Genomic DNA, 15552 nt, shown 5'->3' with positions numbered 1-15552 from the left:
CAAATATTTCTACATTGCCTTGTTGGAATCTACGCCACAAGGCACAAAAATAAAAAGGGTTAAAAACAGAAAAGTCCCATGTGGTATATCTATCATATAGAAAATCCCCATGTAATTTCATATTATACGTGTTGGTACTCGATACCCCATGATTTGAATTATTCTGAAAAGTCAACGGAATCGTCAAATGTAAGGCGATTATATTAAATGCACCAGAAAGGGCATGTGTTTCTTGCGAAAAATAAGTTTTTATTACAAACTTTCACTAGATATACCTATTGTACCCTTCACATTTCAATAAAAAGGCCATGTTATGGGTCTTCGACCAAAATTGCAGGAAACAAAGCAATTGGAAGCCAGCATTCGCAGGAAACAAAATTGTAAGTAATCAACCAGAGGTTGCAAGCCAGGAAAGGAATTGCAAGAAACAAAGCCTTTGCACAAAATTGGACTTCAGGAAACAAAATTGTACTTCGTACTTCTTCAACCAGTCACTGCTACTGTACCACCTACAATTCCATCTCCTCCTGTTATTCCTAGTATTGCTTCAGTCCCAGTCGTGGCTCCTTCGATTCCACGACCATTGGCACCTATCCCTGTTCGTCCTCCTATATTAAGACCATCGGTGGCACAAAATGAAGAGACTAGGGGTAGCAGATCTGATTCCAATGAGGATGAAGCAGGACCCAGTCGTGGTACTACTGGGGCATCTGCTGAATATGAGATTTCAGAAGAAAGCAGATTGGTTAGAGAACGGCAGGAGAAAGCCATGCAGGAACTTCTGATGAAGTGATGTGCTGCTGCTCTGGCTGTGCCTACAAATGACATGGCTATTCGAGCTCATCTTCGCCGGCTTGGTGAACATATTACCCTGTTTGGAGAGAGGGAGATGGAAAGAAGGGAACGTTTACGGATTGAAAGTGCTAAATTACTTCCGCTATTTTCGCTTATATTATTAGGGTATTTTCGTCTTTTCATTCAGTTTCGTCTGTTTTAACGATTTTTTTTTTCAGAATAATTTAAATCACGAGGTACTAACGCGCGTACGATATAAAACCACAAGAGACTTTTCTATTTTTAACTCATAAATTTTTAACATGAGCAAGAAGATTTATTCTCCGTAACAGCATCCAAAAACATGCTATCATCATCCTCTTTGTAACACAGGACCCCATTCCTGATCAGAGCATACAGTATCAAAATCAAACAAATAAAATATGCACAGAAGAGCTATTTGGCAGATCAACAAAAGATCACCTCTCAAATGTTATATATAGGTCAGTACACGGCTTATTTCTTCCACAGCCACTGGAAATAATCCATCATTCTTAAGCACAAGACACTTAATGAAAACATAATTATAGAGCCAAAGAATCTGTTCCCAAGAGTGATGAAGAAATTAGTGTTAATCATTTTAATTGGTTTCTTTCGAATAAAATTTATCATAACTATTTCCAAACATTTTAATACCTAACAAATTGTTTCTATTCAGTCTGAGCTGACATCAAACCTTCACATTCTGCAATACAAATTCCACCCCTCTCCTGCTCCAGTAAAAAAGAACAAGAATATGAAAAAAGAAATTGGTAGGTATGAAACTTGCTAGACTCGGACAAGTGTATTATTCACATTGTGATGAGCCCAGTAAGACTTATTCTTTCTTTCTTTCTTTTTTTACCATTGTAGATGGTGACCTAATAATAAGCTTGAATCTTCAGATTGTGGTTTACTTAGCTGAAATATGATTTCCTTTTGACTTTTTGTCAAATTCTGTTTTCCCATTATTGGTTCCACTCTCGGCCCAAAGTGGGTGATCAAATTGCCCCCTTCTCAGATGGTCAACTCTCAAAGACTATTCGGGATGATTGAACTGTAACTCAATGAGTCGTCTTTGTTTGGATTGCTTCATATTTCCCCAATTTTATTTGCTTACATCATCTTTACAATTTCCAATACACCTTTTTATCTTCCCAATATCTTTTTATCTCACATACATCACATCACAAAAAGTACTACAGTAAAAATATTCCAAATAATCCCAAATAACTTACCATCCAAACAGACTAAAGGGTGATATAGTGCTCCAAAAAGATTGCTGAATTAGCTATTCAAACTTAATTTGTAACGGAATAAATGATTTTATATGGGTTAATTGATAAGTAATATAATAGGTTTAATTAATTTTTTGATTAATGTTTCCTACATCTTGAGCGTACGTAAAGGTTCATTTATATTAGTAGATGTGGATACATGATACATATGTGTAAAAATAAATTTTCAAATTTAAATAAAAACCATGTTTCATACATTAAAACCAGCTAGTGATTAAAAAAAAAAAAACCTTTACCGCGTTAATATAAGAAAGATTAATTCTTAATTAAATTGCATTTGTGGTTTTTTGGAGTTCAAACTCTTAAAACATCCAATTTTGTCTCTAAACATTTCCATTAGCTTCAAATTCACATTAATGCACAGATCCACTTAATTCAGATGTAATGCACCATGATTTCTACTTCACAGCCTTCACAACATGAATTTGATTTGCATTTATGAGATTGGTCTGTGTGCTAATGTTACACAAATTACTCAATCACTTGTTTGTTTCAATCTTGCATGATTTGAAAGCCTGAAACTTTTTTTTTTAAACATATTCACCCTTCTAATTTATTTATTTATTTGAATATTGAGATCAAGTTTGCAGTTGAGGTTGCTGAAAATGGAGTCTTAGATCCCTGATTCGAACCTTGCTGCCAGCTAGTTGTGAAGGGTGGGGAATAGTCTGCAAGGTCCACTCCCTGCGGGACATCCCTAAAAAAAAAAAAAAGAGATCAAGTTTGCAACTTTTCACTCCTTTTGAAGAAGTGGATCTCGTTTGAAGTTGATTTTTTGAAACAAAGAAAAAGAAATAATGAGGCAAAACACATTCAAAGGAACAATTAGTATAACAGAGTTTATCCTTTTTGCAATAATCAAGGCAATCCATTTGCTTCACAAACTAATGTGATAAGTCCAGAAAAAAAAAACCCCCCTCGTTACTCTTCTATTCCAGCCAATAGAAAATTCTTTTTAGGATTAAATTCATACAATAGTAAGCTTGATTTGAGAACATAATGAAGAAAAATGTCTCCAAGGCATAATAGGTACTAAGCTAAAAATCAAGATATAAAGACACTGGTCGATTACTCAAAATTCATATCGAAATGTTTTAGCTTTAGCTATTTATTCTACATTCTTAGACCTTGGCCAATGACTTGTTGATTTGTGTTTTAACTTCTTCGTATCACTATTATAAAGAAATTAACAAACAAGAAAAATAGTGAAAAATATGTAATATTTAAATTAAATAAAATAATTGACGACACTTGCATATATCTTAGGATTAATTTTGTATATACTATCACCATTAGATATATGAAACATATGTAAAATTTGAATTTCATTTATTCATGTGTCATTCATCCAACCATGATAGTGTGTATACACTGACAGTGTAAAAATTAAAAGAATGATTAGTTAAGTCATTATTAATGTTATTAATGATTAGCAAAAATGTTTATTCCTCAAAAGTAGAAGATAAAACCAAAATGATCCCAGAACTCATAATTGGCAAAGAAATAAACTACTAAATGGTGTAGTACTTGATACACTCTAGAGCTACAGCCACGAATGATGCGAATCCCAAAGGTTGTGTAAGGTGATCCTTTTGGAGAACTAAATGCTGAAAGGAAGAAACTACTGCATCAAATATACACAAGGTGGCATACAGCAAAAATAAAAAATCGAGTTGCACTTTTTGAGAAAGCCCAATCAAGCGAAAACTTAGGCAATTGCGGAGGAGGTGGTGTGATATTGGTGGTGCTACTGAAAATAAATCACAGGATGGCTCAAGTTCTTCGATAAGGCATTGGACATCCATTCCAGCCTCGATTCAGATGAACTTGGTTCAACATCCAACCAAATTCAAATTTAATTCCCAAATGGTTTGGTCTAGCATCACAACCCAATCGATGGCAGGATAAAGCTCTTTTAAATTAAAGTTGGCTTTGGATGGGATGTTAAACGAAAGTTCATCTACATCAGGGTTTCCTTGAAATGCAACCCAGTGCTTGCCCACAGAGGTTCCCTCTTGTATACTCTCTTTTTGTACAAATCGTAGCAGCCACAGTAGATATAAGCAGTAACTCAGCAAGAGTTTGGGTGCAAGATAAAGACCCAAACACTACGAGAAACTTCTAATCAGGATTGAAAGTAGAGACAGGTAACTCCAGAAACAAGACCTGCCAGCCAATTACGAAGGAAATGAAGTCTGCCAAAGACAGATTAGTTTGCTATTACACGAGTACTGATAACACTTCGACACAAGAAATATAGTGTAAAACCTTGACAAATAAGCTATATAAATAGATGAATTACACTAGTCAAAATATTCCATCACCACTAATCAAGGCATTTACCCATTTCATTAATGCATAGAAGACTATATCAGTAATATAAAACCCTGAGTTATAGCCATATTGCAGTACGAGTCTGTCTGAATTTCAAGAAAGAATGGAATAACTCACCTTATCTAGCAATATTACATCCTCCTCTTCAACCAGAAATCCATTGCACACTGACTGGTTACAAGTTCTACAAGGGTCATACCATATCCGAATACATCCGTCTTCTCTGAAGGCTTTCCAGTTATTCAGGGGCAATGTGTCCCGTAGTTCCCCAGACTTGAGTCCTAATGTGTTAGTTTTGTACCCACTGAAGAAAGCTTCAAAGTCATCATCCAGATGGATGTTTCCAGCCTTCAAATCTTGGTGTACGATTTTGTATTGCAATGCTCATGCAAGTACTCCAGGACATGTGCTGTATGAAAGTAAATTCATTTCTACTAAGTCAATCTAGGCCTTTCTCTCCCGGTCTGTGGTCTATCATGGGCACAAATAGATATTTTACAATCACTGAAAGGTCATTGTAATCACCGCAAATTATGCCCAATAATAGCTAGCCAAAGGAACAAATATCTCTCATTTCCACCTCAGTGACCAATAGTACCTTAACAAACAATAATAAATAATGATTACTAGTATTCGTGATATGCGTTCAATATTTCCATTCTATGGTGGGTATCTTTTTTCAGTATATTAATTTACTGCATAAAGTAGGAAAAAATGTTGTGATGAAATGCTTCAGAAAACTAAACTAGCTACAGAGAATGGATGCTACTAGAAAAATCTAAGTATAGAAAATTTTTATCACAAACTTTTTTTTCTGAATTCAGAAATAAGATTAGTTTTCCCATCTTACAATTTGGATATTGTTGCACAAAATTTGAAATCCTCCATTATAAGCTATTAGAAAAGAACCTTTGTCATTTCCAAATAATTAAGTCATCTGCAGGACAGTATCTTTTTCAATGTGATTTGAAGACCTGCCCTTAAAATTCTCACAAACTGATGTTGTGAAAGGTGTGATTTTAAGTAATTTTTACGGTTTAGACTCATCCATCTGAAAATAGTAAGATAGCAATCAATGGACATTGAATCATAACAGGGCACCATATAGCTTTTCCCCGATGAGTGCTATATCCCAATCATGAAAGAAAGAGATTAATAATTAATAACTTAAAATTGAAATTATGTTCTCTGTGAAATTGAATAAACTTGATTTTAACCTCTTATCATACCTTACAACCTGAATAAGATTGCATGATGAGTTAGATCCAAAAAGCAAAAAAATAAGGGCTAGCCCTGGTTTTGCTGAAGTTCGACATTCAAATTGAGAGGTGGGAGCATTCTGGTTTCATTTCAATATGTATTTCTTTTTCTTTTCTTTTTTTTTTAAATCGTCTCTCAGATGTGAAAAATTGATTTTTAAACTATCACAAATTTAATGACAACTTAACTCCATGCATGTGAACACAGGATGGAAGAATAATACTTTCTGAGCTAAACTTAAGCTGAATTTGGAATAATACTAACTCAGAAAGCATTTCTTAAACTCATTCTACAAACATTTCTACAAGGCCTCATTTAAATCTCCACCACAGGACAAAAGTTAAGTTGTCAACATGAGCAAGAAGAATTATTCTTCTTAACGGCATCCAAAAAACATGCTACCGTCATTCTCTTTGCAACACATGATCCCATTGCAAATTAGTGCATGCAGCATCAAAGCCATACAAATAAAATCTGCATGGAAGAGCTATATGGCAGATCAACAAAAGATCACTTTTCAATGTTGTTTATAAGTCACTAGACAGTTTACTTCTTCCACAGCCAATAGAAATAATCCATCACTTTCAAGCACAGGTTATTTAACCAAATATAATTATAGAGCCATCAAATTTGTTCCCAAGAGTGATTAAGAAATAGTCTTAACCACTTCAACTGATTTCTCTCATATAAAATTCATGATGACTATTTCCTTACATTTGAATACCTGATTAATTGTCTCTATCCAGTCTGAGCTGACATCAAATCTTCATACTCAGCAATTCAGATTCCACCCCTCTTCTGCTCCACCTAAAAAGAACAAGAAAAAAGAAATTGGTTGATAAGATGAGCCAGTAAAACTCTCTTTTTTTTTCCTGACCATTGCTGATGGTGACCTAATAGAAGTACAGCATTGCAATAAAAACCTTTCTTTAGTTACTATTGCGACTTAGGAACAACCAAATATTAATATTGAAGAATCCCATAATCATGTCTATTGTTAATCAACAACCAAGTGGATTTATGTATGAGGAGAAATATATGAAAAAAAAAACAGAGAATTTCTGGGATAAATTATTCTAAGTTATTGCAAGGGAATGATATTTTTGCTACACTTCCACTAAATGTCTATATAACTTAGTACTGCATTAAAAATTAAAGGGAAAAACAATCAGAATACTTTTTGCTGGATCATACTTGAAAAGTTCGGGTTCAGTCAAATGCTGTGAAAAACATCAATGGCCATGACTATGGACATCAAAATATGAATCCAAAGCAAGAAACTGGTCTAGAAAGTTTGTACACTTTTGAACCGGTGGAACTTTTGGCTCCATTTAGCAATTGAAATAAAAGTAACTATTTATCATTCTTACATGAAAAAATTTCCTCAAAATTATAGAAGTGCAGCTTGAAACTTTTCTAGAAATTGAATATCACAAACTACATTGCAGATGATATTTAATTCTTTACACTCAACAAATTCAAATAGTAATTATCCGAACTGAACTTAAAAGGCAAGCTAAAGTACCAACACCCATGAAAAATGAAGAAAAAGAGCCTGTACAATTTACCACTTAAGTGACATGCCACATTGAAGTTCTCCATGAAAAGATAAAGAAGAAGTCTTGAGAAGAAGACGTACAAATCCAATTAACTGCACCAACTTTCTGTGAACTGATACACCTAACAATTGAACTTCCCTAAGAAATGCAGCTTCACCACCAGACCGATGCTCTCTGAGGTATTTCACAAAATATCACCAAGAGGCCTCCTCTAAACAAAGATGATAAGTGACAAAAGGATCAAATGTGAACCTTATTAACATTTCTACCAGCAAATTAAACATCAGGGGCCAAAAAACTGCACAACCACCATGTTACAACTAATGTGAAGGGCCTCTTTGTCCCCCATCCATGAACTTCTTGCTATCGGGATCAATCTTCAGCATCAACAATAGCACAGAAGGATTGTTCTGATTTGCAGCAGATAAAGCAAGTAAAATGGAAAACGTAGATGCATCCAGCAAGAATCCTCAATGAACCATTTCTTCATGATAGACCATCGCATCATCATAATGACCTCCCTTAAGGAGTCCTTGCAGAATGACATTGTATGTAACACTATTTGCCAAGCAACCCTTCTCTTCCATTTTTAAAATGAGCTCTTTGCCCTCGATGAGCAGACCTTCTGAAAGCAGGCCAGCAATCATGGTGTTGTATGTTATGACATTAGGGTCCAATCCTTTAAGGGAGAGATTGTTGAAAACATCTCGAGCACTATCGAGCCTCTTGCCTTTGCACAACCCATCAAGGATGATATTGTACATTTCTATGTGTAGATTTGTTCCATCAGTTTCCATTGCATGGAATAACTCCAATGCTTCATCGACATGTCCAGTCTTGCATAATCCATCCAGTACCACACAGTAAGTGTGAAAATCAGGCTTCATGCCTGAAGCTTGCACCTCCTTGAAAATTTCTCGTGCGCTAAGATACCTTCCTGAACTAAATAACCCCTGCAACACAGTGCTATAAATAACAATGTCAGGTGTTAAACCTTTATGTGGAATCTCTCGAAAGAGCTTCATGGCTGCTTCCAATTTCTTGGTCTTGTAATAGGCATTTATTAGAATACCATAGCAATGGAGATCGGGTGTAAGGCCGCTAGCAATCATGGTATTGAAAACTCTCCTTGCGTCATCTATTCGCCTCTGTAAACAGTACCCATCCATTAAGGAACTGTATGTGACCAGGTCGGGATTTCGACCTTGCTGGATCATGATCCGGACTACCTCTTCAGCATCTTCTATATGCCCTTCCTTACATAGTGCATCCACCACTATACTAAAAGTAATAACATCTGGAACAATTTTATAAACCTTCATCTCAGAAAAGAGCTTGTCAACGTCCTTCCATCTGCTTAAGTTGCACAGACCTTGAATCAAACTACTGTAAGTGACAACATTCGGGGGAATGTCCTTTTCAATCATCTCCAGTAACAGGGCAAGACCTTCATCAACCATTTTATCCTTGCACAAGCTATCCATGACGGCATTATACATAATTGCATCAGGTTTACAAGGACTTCCTCGTTTTTCCATTGCTCTGAGGAATTCAATGGCTGTTTGAGTGTTTCCTGCCTTACAGAGCCCATCTATCACAATGCCCAACATAGTTTCATTGGGTTTACAAAGTTTTTCCTTGATTATCTTTTTGAAAAATTCTTGTGCCTGAGGAACCTTCTGTTCTCGAAAGAGTCCCTTAAGTAAAGTGCCAAAGGTGACCACATTAGGAACAAAACCACGTTTGAAGAAGCCAGACAATGTAGAAAAAGCTAAATCCACTCGGCCCACAACGCAGCAACAATTAATCATTATATTAAGGGTGGCCTCATCAACAGGAATGCCCTGGACACACATATCTCTAAAAAGGGAAATAACTGAAGAATAATGATTCTTCATCTTAACAATACAAGTCAGCATTTGATTGAATTGAATAACAGAAGGCAGAGGCCTCATCCGAGCCATCCGCTCGAACAAGCTCAAAGCATCATCAAGACTGTTGACATTATTAATATCATTCCTTAATTCAGGTTGAAATTTCAGAGCTTTTTCAGAAGAACTCTTAAATTTACTACTAATAGCAGAATAACAAGCCAAATGGGGTTTATGGTTTGGGAATGCAGAGAGGAATGATGCAAGAGTAGTACAACCTGCAGGAGCAGGAGTACCTAATGAAGCCGCTGCTCCCTGAGACCGAGCAATGGAAACAATCACCGCAGAAAGGCGAATTAGTTCATCATCCCCATCGTCTTCCGGTCTCAAATGAACTAATTGCTGGGATTTTTTCAGGCAAATTCTGAAGTTCGGTTGTTGAAAATTATTTTCTGAGGTAAATCCAGGCAATTGCGCTTGCTTTCTCAATTACGACGTCGTCACAGTGTCGGATATTAAAGCTCAATCAAAAGCCTGGCAATGCCCAAACCCCCTTTTTTTTTTTTATAAAAAGAAAAAAGAGAGAGAGGCTATTTTGTAAAAGGCGAATGAGATGATATTTGTTGATTATGAATGATAAATAATACAATATTTATAGATTGTAATAATTACCAATAATTTGCATTATGTGTTAGCAATATTTATAGAATCTATAAATATTGTTTAATGTTGCATTATGTATTATTATTCAATTTAGCATTACCATTAAAATTTTTAAAAATATGACTTAGGTAAATTTCAGAATGTTTTTAATACCATACCAATTATTTAAATCCTCAACTATAATTATACCTAATTTATTATTATTTAAGTTTGTATACTAATTATTACATTCTATAAATATTGTATTATTTATCATTATTGATTGCGATAATAATATTATAAAATTTAAAAATATGACTAAAGTAAATTTTATTAGTAATTTAATAGCATACCCAATTATTATGTTAATTTATAAATTTCACATTATTCTAATGTTATATTTTAATTTTTTAATAATTTTGATTTATAATAGAATTTTAGTAATATGATTTAAGAATTTTAATTTAAAAAGTGTTACACTATAATTTGAAAATTAGTATTTCATGTAAAACGTAAAATCCTAATTACGCCTATTTAAGGTTACATAAAAACGCCAGGAAAAAACTTGGTCGCTCTGCCTTTTATTAATGTGAGATCTCGAAAATTTTCTTATTTTTTGGGCATTTATTTTAGGCTTTTGGGCTTAATTTTAGTGTTTTCCTTAATATGTGCATTTTCTGGGGATTTTTATGAGAAAATATGAATTTTAAATCATTTTCCTGAAATAAATCAGAAAGTGGGATAAGTTTGAAAAGGTCACATGTTGCAAATCTATTGGAAGTTGGACTTTTGACCATTTTCTTTACCTTTCCTTATAATCAATTTTGACCCAAAAATCCCCTCATTTTCTCCTCCTCTTGGCCGACCATCATAGAGAGAAGAAGAGAGAAAACTTCCAACCTTGGTTCTTCATTTCTTGCTCAAATCTTGGAATCTAACCATTCATCTCCCAAATTTCTCCATAAAACCTACTTGCTAGGTAGAATTGAAGTACTTGGTGGCTTTGTTTAGAGGGAAAGACTCTTATCTACCTTGTATATTGTGTTTGTTGGCCTTGCATAGTGTACTTGTGAGTCTTTTGATATCTCACAAGCGTAAACTCATCCCCGTTGTTTTGTTTTCCTTACAGGGACACTTTCTGAACCAAGTTTTTGAGAAAACGAGTTGAGCTAGTTAGGCATTTTGCTTTTGGGTAGCTCCTCGACTGCTTTAGGAAAACCCTAATGTATTTGTTTCCAAGTATACTTTTGAGTGTATGTTGTAAATGTGGGATCAATCATTGTGTTTCCTCATATGTATATGACATGGATATGTTATGGCATGTATACATTAAGTTGAGGATTAACTGCTCTACGTGTTTGACTTGACTTGATTTGAGACGAGTACTGAATTCGAGCGAAGAAGGAAAAATTTTAGTGACATTACTCTTCACCAAATCCGGCTAAAAATTCGGCCAAATTTTGGCAGGATATAAGGCCGGATATGCAGGAGAGGAAAAAAAATTTTGGGTTTTCGCCTCTGGCAGCAATCCGGCCAGAGAAATCTGGCCAGTTTCTGGCCGGATTACCGGCCGGATTGGCAGGGGATCTCGAACCCCTTTGGAGTTGGCCACTGCCTCATATTCGGCCAAGAATCCGACCGAAAATCCGGCCAGATTCCGACCGGATAGTGACGTGGCTGTTACTGTTCATCCACAGCAAATTTTTGTTTCTTCATTTTCATGACCGTTTTAAGTGCTCGAGCGCTGTACTTTCATACGTAGTGATATTTATTGGAGAAGAATGACTTCATACGTGTTGATCGCTCGTTTTCTTGAATTTTTTCCTCGTACGAAAAGGGGTGTTTTGTACATACTGGATCCGTATTCCTGGCGAGAGCTGGGCAGGCGGTCCGTCTAACCCTTTGGTTCGCCTTAGGGGGAGATGGAGCCATCACTGGTGGTATCAGAATCCAGGTTTGAGTTAATCTGGGCAAACTAGGACTTGATTTTGAGATTTGGTCAGTATTGTGCTAGAAAACGCTTTAGTTCTATTGTATTGTCTGAGTGATCACTCATGACTCTCTTATAGGTATGGACGGAGCTAGTGGGAGCGGAAGTGAGCCGCCGCGAAGACGTTATCGTGTTATCGACTACCAGGAGAGACCTGGAGGTCCGATCCGGCTATGGTATACCGCTAATCGCACTCGATGTTGTACCCGTTGCCAGAGGTACTCCTATGCCGATCATGTGGTCGTAACGGTGCTAGAGGAGAGAATGAGGCTCCGACACGCAGCTGCTCAGGATCACACTAAGATCCTTAGACTGAGAGGCGTCCTTAGGATGTAAGCCGACCGAATTGCGGAGCTCCAAGACGATTTAGTCATGGAGCAAGAGCGAGTGAATGCTCTTCAAGAGCAGCTCCATGAAGTGGAGGCTTCGGGTGTTGGGGCACCTGGAGAAGGAGTCACGTCCAGTCCTAGTCATGGGGGTGAATCCGTAGGCTCAGTTGGAAACTAGGTTAAAGTTCCTTGAGCCGTGTTTTGACTCTGGGTGTAGGGGACCTAGGAAGATAGGTCGTTGTTAGTTGTTTGGCCTTTTTCTAGGGTGTATAGTGACTTTTGAAAAATCCCGCTTTGTTTGAGGGGATCTTTTGTACGTGTTTGACTGAACTACTGTATGACTGTTATGTGTGACTGAACTACTGTATGACTGCTTTGTGTTATATGAATATATGTTCTATGTGTTTCTATCCTTTATGTGGTATTTGATTAAATAATTGTCTGTGCTTACTATCTGTGAAGGGTTATCTGCTTTTCTAATACTATAATTGTGCCTCGACCCTAGATTGACCTAAATCGATGGAAGGCACTCGTAGTGGTCGAGGTCGTGGACGTGGGGGTGGGCAGCCCACGACCGAACCAAATCCTGAACCCCAAATCGATCCCAATATTCAGGTAGCCGCTGCTATCCAACGGATGACTGATCTCCTAACCCAGGTGGTGCAACAACAGGGCCCCAACCCTAATCCACAAGTTGGTAACCCTGAAAATCTTAGAAATCACGTCGAGAGCGAGGATCAAGCTCTCGAACGGTTTCAAAAATTCTCTCCACCAAAGTTTCTTGGAGGGTCCGATCCAGACGTGGCCGAACAGTGGCTGGAGAAGATGATAGATATTTTTGCCGCCTTCCATTACTCTGAAGAGATGCAAGTTACTTTTGCGATTTTTCAACTAGACGGAACCGCTCGTTCTTGGTGGAATATAATACGAACCAAGTGGGAGAGAGAACAGACACCAAGAACGTGGGTGAACTTCGTAAGGGAGTTCAATGCTAAGTACTTTTTGCCATTGGTCCAGGAAAAGAAGGAGACAAGTTCATCCGACTTCGCCAAGGCACCCAATCTGTGGCTGAATACGAGAGCCAATTTACCCGCTTGTCCAAATTCACTCCTGAACTTATTCTAACCGAACAAAGAAGGGCGAGACGTTTCCTTCAGGGGCTTAACGTAGAAATTCAAAAAGATTTGGCCGTGGCCCAAATCACCACCTTTAGTGATACCGTTGAGAAAGTTTTACGATCTGAGAATGCCAGACTTCAAGTGAGAAATTTTCAAAATAGAAAACGTGGAGCTTCCCGAAGTAGCTCAACTCAAGGGGATAAGAGTACTCCTCCCAAATTTGGAAGGTGAGCCGGAGAGGGATGGTTTTCGGGTACGGCAAGAGGTACTCCACCCTGAGGTGGGCAAACGAGATGAGATCAGCAGAGGAGCGTCTCGCAAGGGAGTTCAGCCACCATTTCTCGTGGCCCATGTAGCTTTTGTGGGAAACCAAACCATACGGAGGACGACTGTTGGAGGAAGTAGAACAAGTGCTTACGCTGTGGGAGTGCGGAGCACCGGCTCGCCAGTTGTCCGATCCAGTCTCGAGAAGCGAGAGGAACTATTCAGTCGTCGAAAGCTATCTCAGGTCAGTCATAGGAAGAAGGAGCAAAACCGAATGTGCCTGCTCGAGTATACTCCATCGAGCAACGTCCAGTTCCTGACTCGACAGATGTGGTGGAAGATATGATCACTGTCTTCCACCGCCTAACTAGAATTTTGATAGACCCTAGTGCCACCCATTCCTTTGTTAACCCTAAGTTTATGTGTGAAATTGATATAAATCCTGTCACTCTCCCCTATGAGCTGGAAGTTAGTACTCTTACGGAGGACAAATGTTTGATTTCTAGCAAAATGTATGTAAATTGTGAAATCTGGATAAGAGAGAGAAAGTTGTTGAGGAATTTGATAAGTTTGGCCATTAAAAGGTACGATGTGACATTGGGCATGGATTGGTTGGCTCGATATGATGTCCAACTAAACTGTAAGAGAAAAATAGTAGAATTTCGTATCCCTAGGAAGGCAACTTTGAGGTTAGATGTGAGGGGTAGTTTAGACTCATCTGCTATGATTTCGGGTATTTGTGTTAGGAAACTACTGAGTAGAGGGGCACAAGGGTTCCTAGTTTTTCTCATTAACACTCCTACCGATAAACTGAAAAAAGAAGTTGTTCCAGTAGTGAGTGAATATCCAGATGTATTTCCCGATGAATTAGTGAATCTACCTCCGGAAAGAGAAATTGAGTTTGAAATTAACTTATTATCGGGGACTTCTCCTATTTTCAAGACTCCCTACCGAATGGCACCTGCCGAACTCAAAGAGGGTGCAGTTGCAAGACCTTCTAGAGCGGGGATTTATTCATGAGAGTGGATCACTTTGGGGGGCATCTGTTCTCTTTGTTAAAAAAAAGGACGGGACCTTGAGACTGTATATTGATTACCGAGGGTTGAACAATGTAACCATTAAGAATAAGTATCTACTACGCCACATTGATGAGTTATTTGATCAGTTGCAAGGTGCGATGGTCTTTTCGAAACTAGACCTCCGACAGGGATACTATCAATTGCTGATTAGGAAGGAAGATGTGTCTAAGACTGCTTTCAATTCTCAGTATGGGCATTACGAGTTCACCGTGATACCTTTTGGGCTGACCAATGCCCCTGCCGCTTTTATGCACCTTATGCATCGGATTTTCAAATCCTATCTGGACCGATTTATCGTTGTCTTTATCAATGACATTTTGGTTTATTCAAAAACCCATGAGGAGCATGTGCAACATTTGAAAGAAATCTTACAAACTCTGAGGGATCACCAGTTGTATGTTAAATTTAGTAAGTGCGAGTTTTGGCTCGAGAATGTTTCTTTCCTGGGGCACGTGATTTCAAAGGAAGGAATTGCTGTAGATCCGGCCAAGATAGAGGCAGTGACTGAGTGGAAGAGACCCGACAATCCTACTAAAATTCGGAGTTTTCTAGGGTTGGCAGGTTATTACTGGCGATTTATCAAAGATTTTTCGAAACTTACCAGTCCTTTAACTGATTTAACGAAGAACGGTGGTCGGTTTCTGTGGAGTGATAAGTGTGAAAACAGCTTTCAAGAGTTGAAGCGGAGGTTAACCATGGTCCCTATTTTGACCTTGCCTAACGGTAAGGACAGTTCACTGTTTATACCGACGCCTCTAGAGAAGGTTTGGGGTGTGTATTGATGCAACACCAGAATGTGATAACCTATGCTTCTAGAAAACTGAAAATTCAAGAACAAAACTATCCCACTCATGACTTAGAGCTGGCTGCAGTTGTCTTTGCTCTGAAAAAGTGGAGGCACTATTTGTACAGGGTGACCTTTGAGGTCTATTCCGATCATAAAAGCCTTAAATATCTCTTTTCCCAAAAGAAATTGAATATGAGACAGCGTCGTT

At 37.7% G+C, this 15552-nt stretch overlaps 2 protein-coding genes across 15 annotated transcripts; one reads left to right on the top strand and one right to left on the bottom strand.

Moving 5' to 3' along the window:
• Positions 1 to 3585: 3585 nt before the first annotated feature.
• LOC113699655 (uncharacterized) lies at positions 3586 to 9679 on the bottom strand. 14 transcript variants are annotated; one of them, XM_072058231.1, is made up of 4 exons: positions 7274 to 9679; positions 6430 to 6512; positions 4563 to 5043; positions 3586 to 4306 (listed from the first exon to the last, which is right to left on the bottom strand). In XM_072058231.1, exon 1 carries the CDS (start codon positions 9226 to 9228, stop codon positions 7735 to 7737), a length of 1494 nt encoding a protein of 497 aa, XP_071914332.1. In that variant the 5' UTR covers positions 9229 to 9679; the 3' UTR covers positions 3586 to 4306; positions 4563 to 5043; positions 6430 to 6512; positions 7274 to 7734. The 14 variants fall into 14 exon arrangements, with proteins under 14 accessions (XP_071914332.1, XP_071914335.1, XP_071914337.1 ...); XM_072058234.1 differs by having other exon boundaries at positions 3586 to 4277; XM_072058236.1 differs by having other exon boundaries at positions 3586 to 5043; positions 7274 to 7438; positions 7517 to 9679.
• A 2936-nt stretch (positions 9680 to 12615) lies between these two features.
• Positions 12616 to 15339, top strand: LOC113699654 (uncharacterized). Its single transcript, XM_027220020.1, has 3 exons — positions 12616 to 13129; positions 13376 to 13722; positions 14545 to 15339. The coding sequence occupies exons 1-3, from the start codon at positions 12616 to 12618 to the stop codon at positions 15337 to 15339; spliced, it is 1656 nt and encodes a 551-aa protein (XP_027075821.1).
• The last annotated feature ends 213 nt before the right edge of the window (positions 15340 to 15552 follow it).

The sequence above is a fragment of the Coffea arabica genome, chromosome 7c, assembly GCF_036785885.1.
Source record: "Coffea arabica cultivar ET-39 chromosome 7c, Coffea Arabica ET-39 HiFi, whole genome shotgun sequence".
Lineage (NCBI taxonomy): Eukaryota > Viridiplantae > Streptophyta > Magnoliopsida > Gentianales > Rubiaceae > Coffea > Coffea arabica.
The sequence above is the reverse complement of the archived record's forward strand: the minus strand, read 5'-3'. Positions and strand labels throughout refer to the sequence as shown.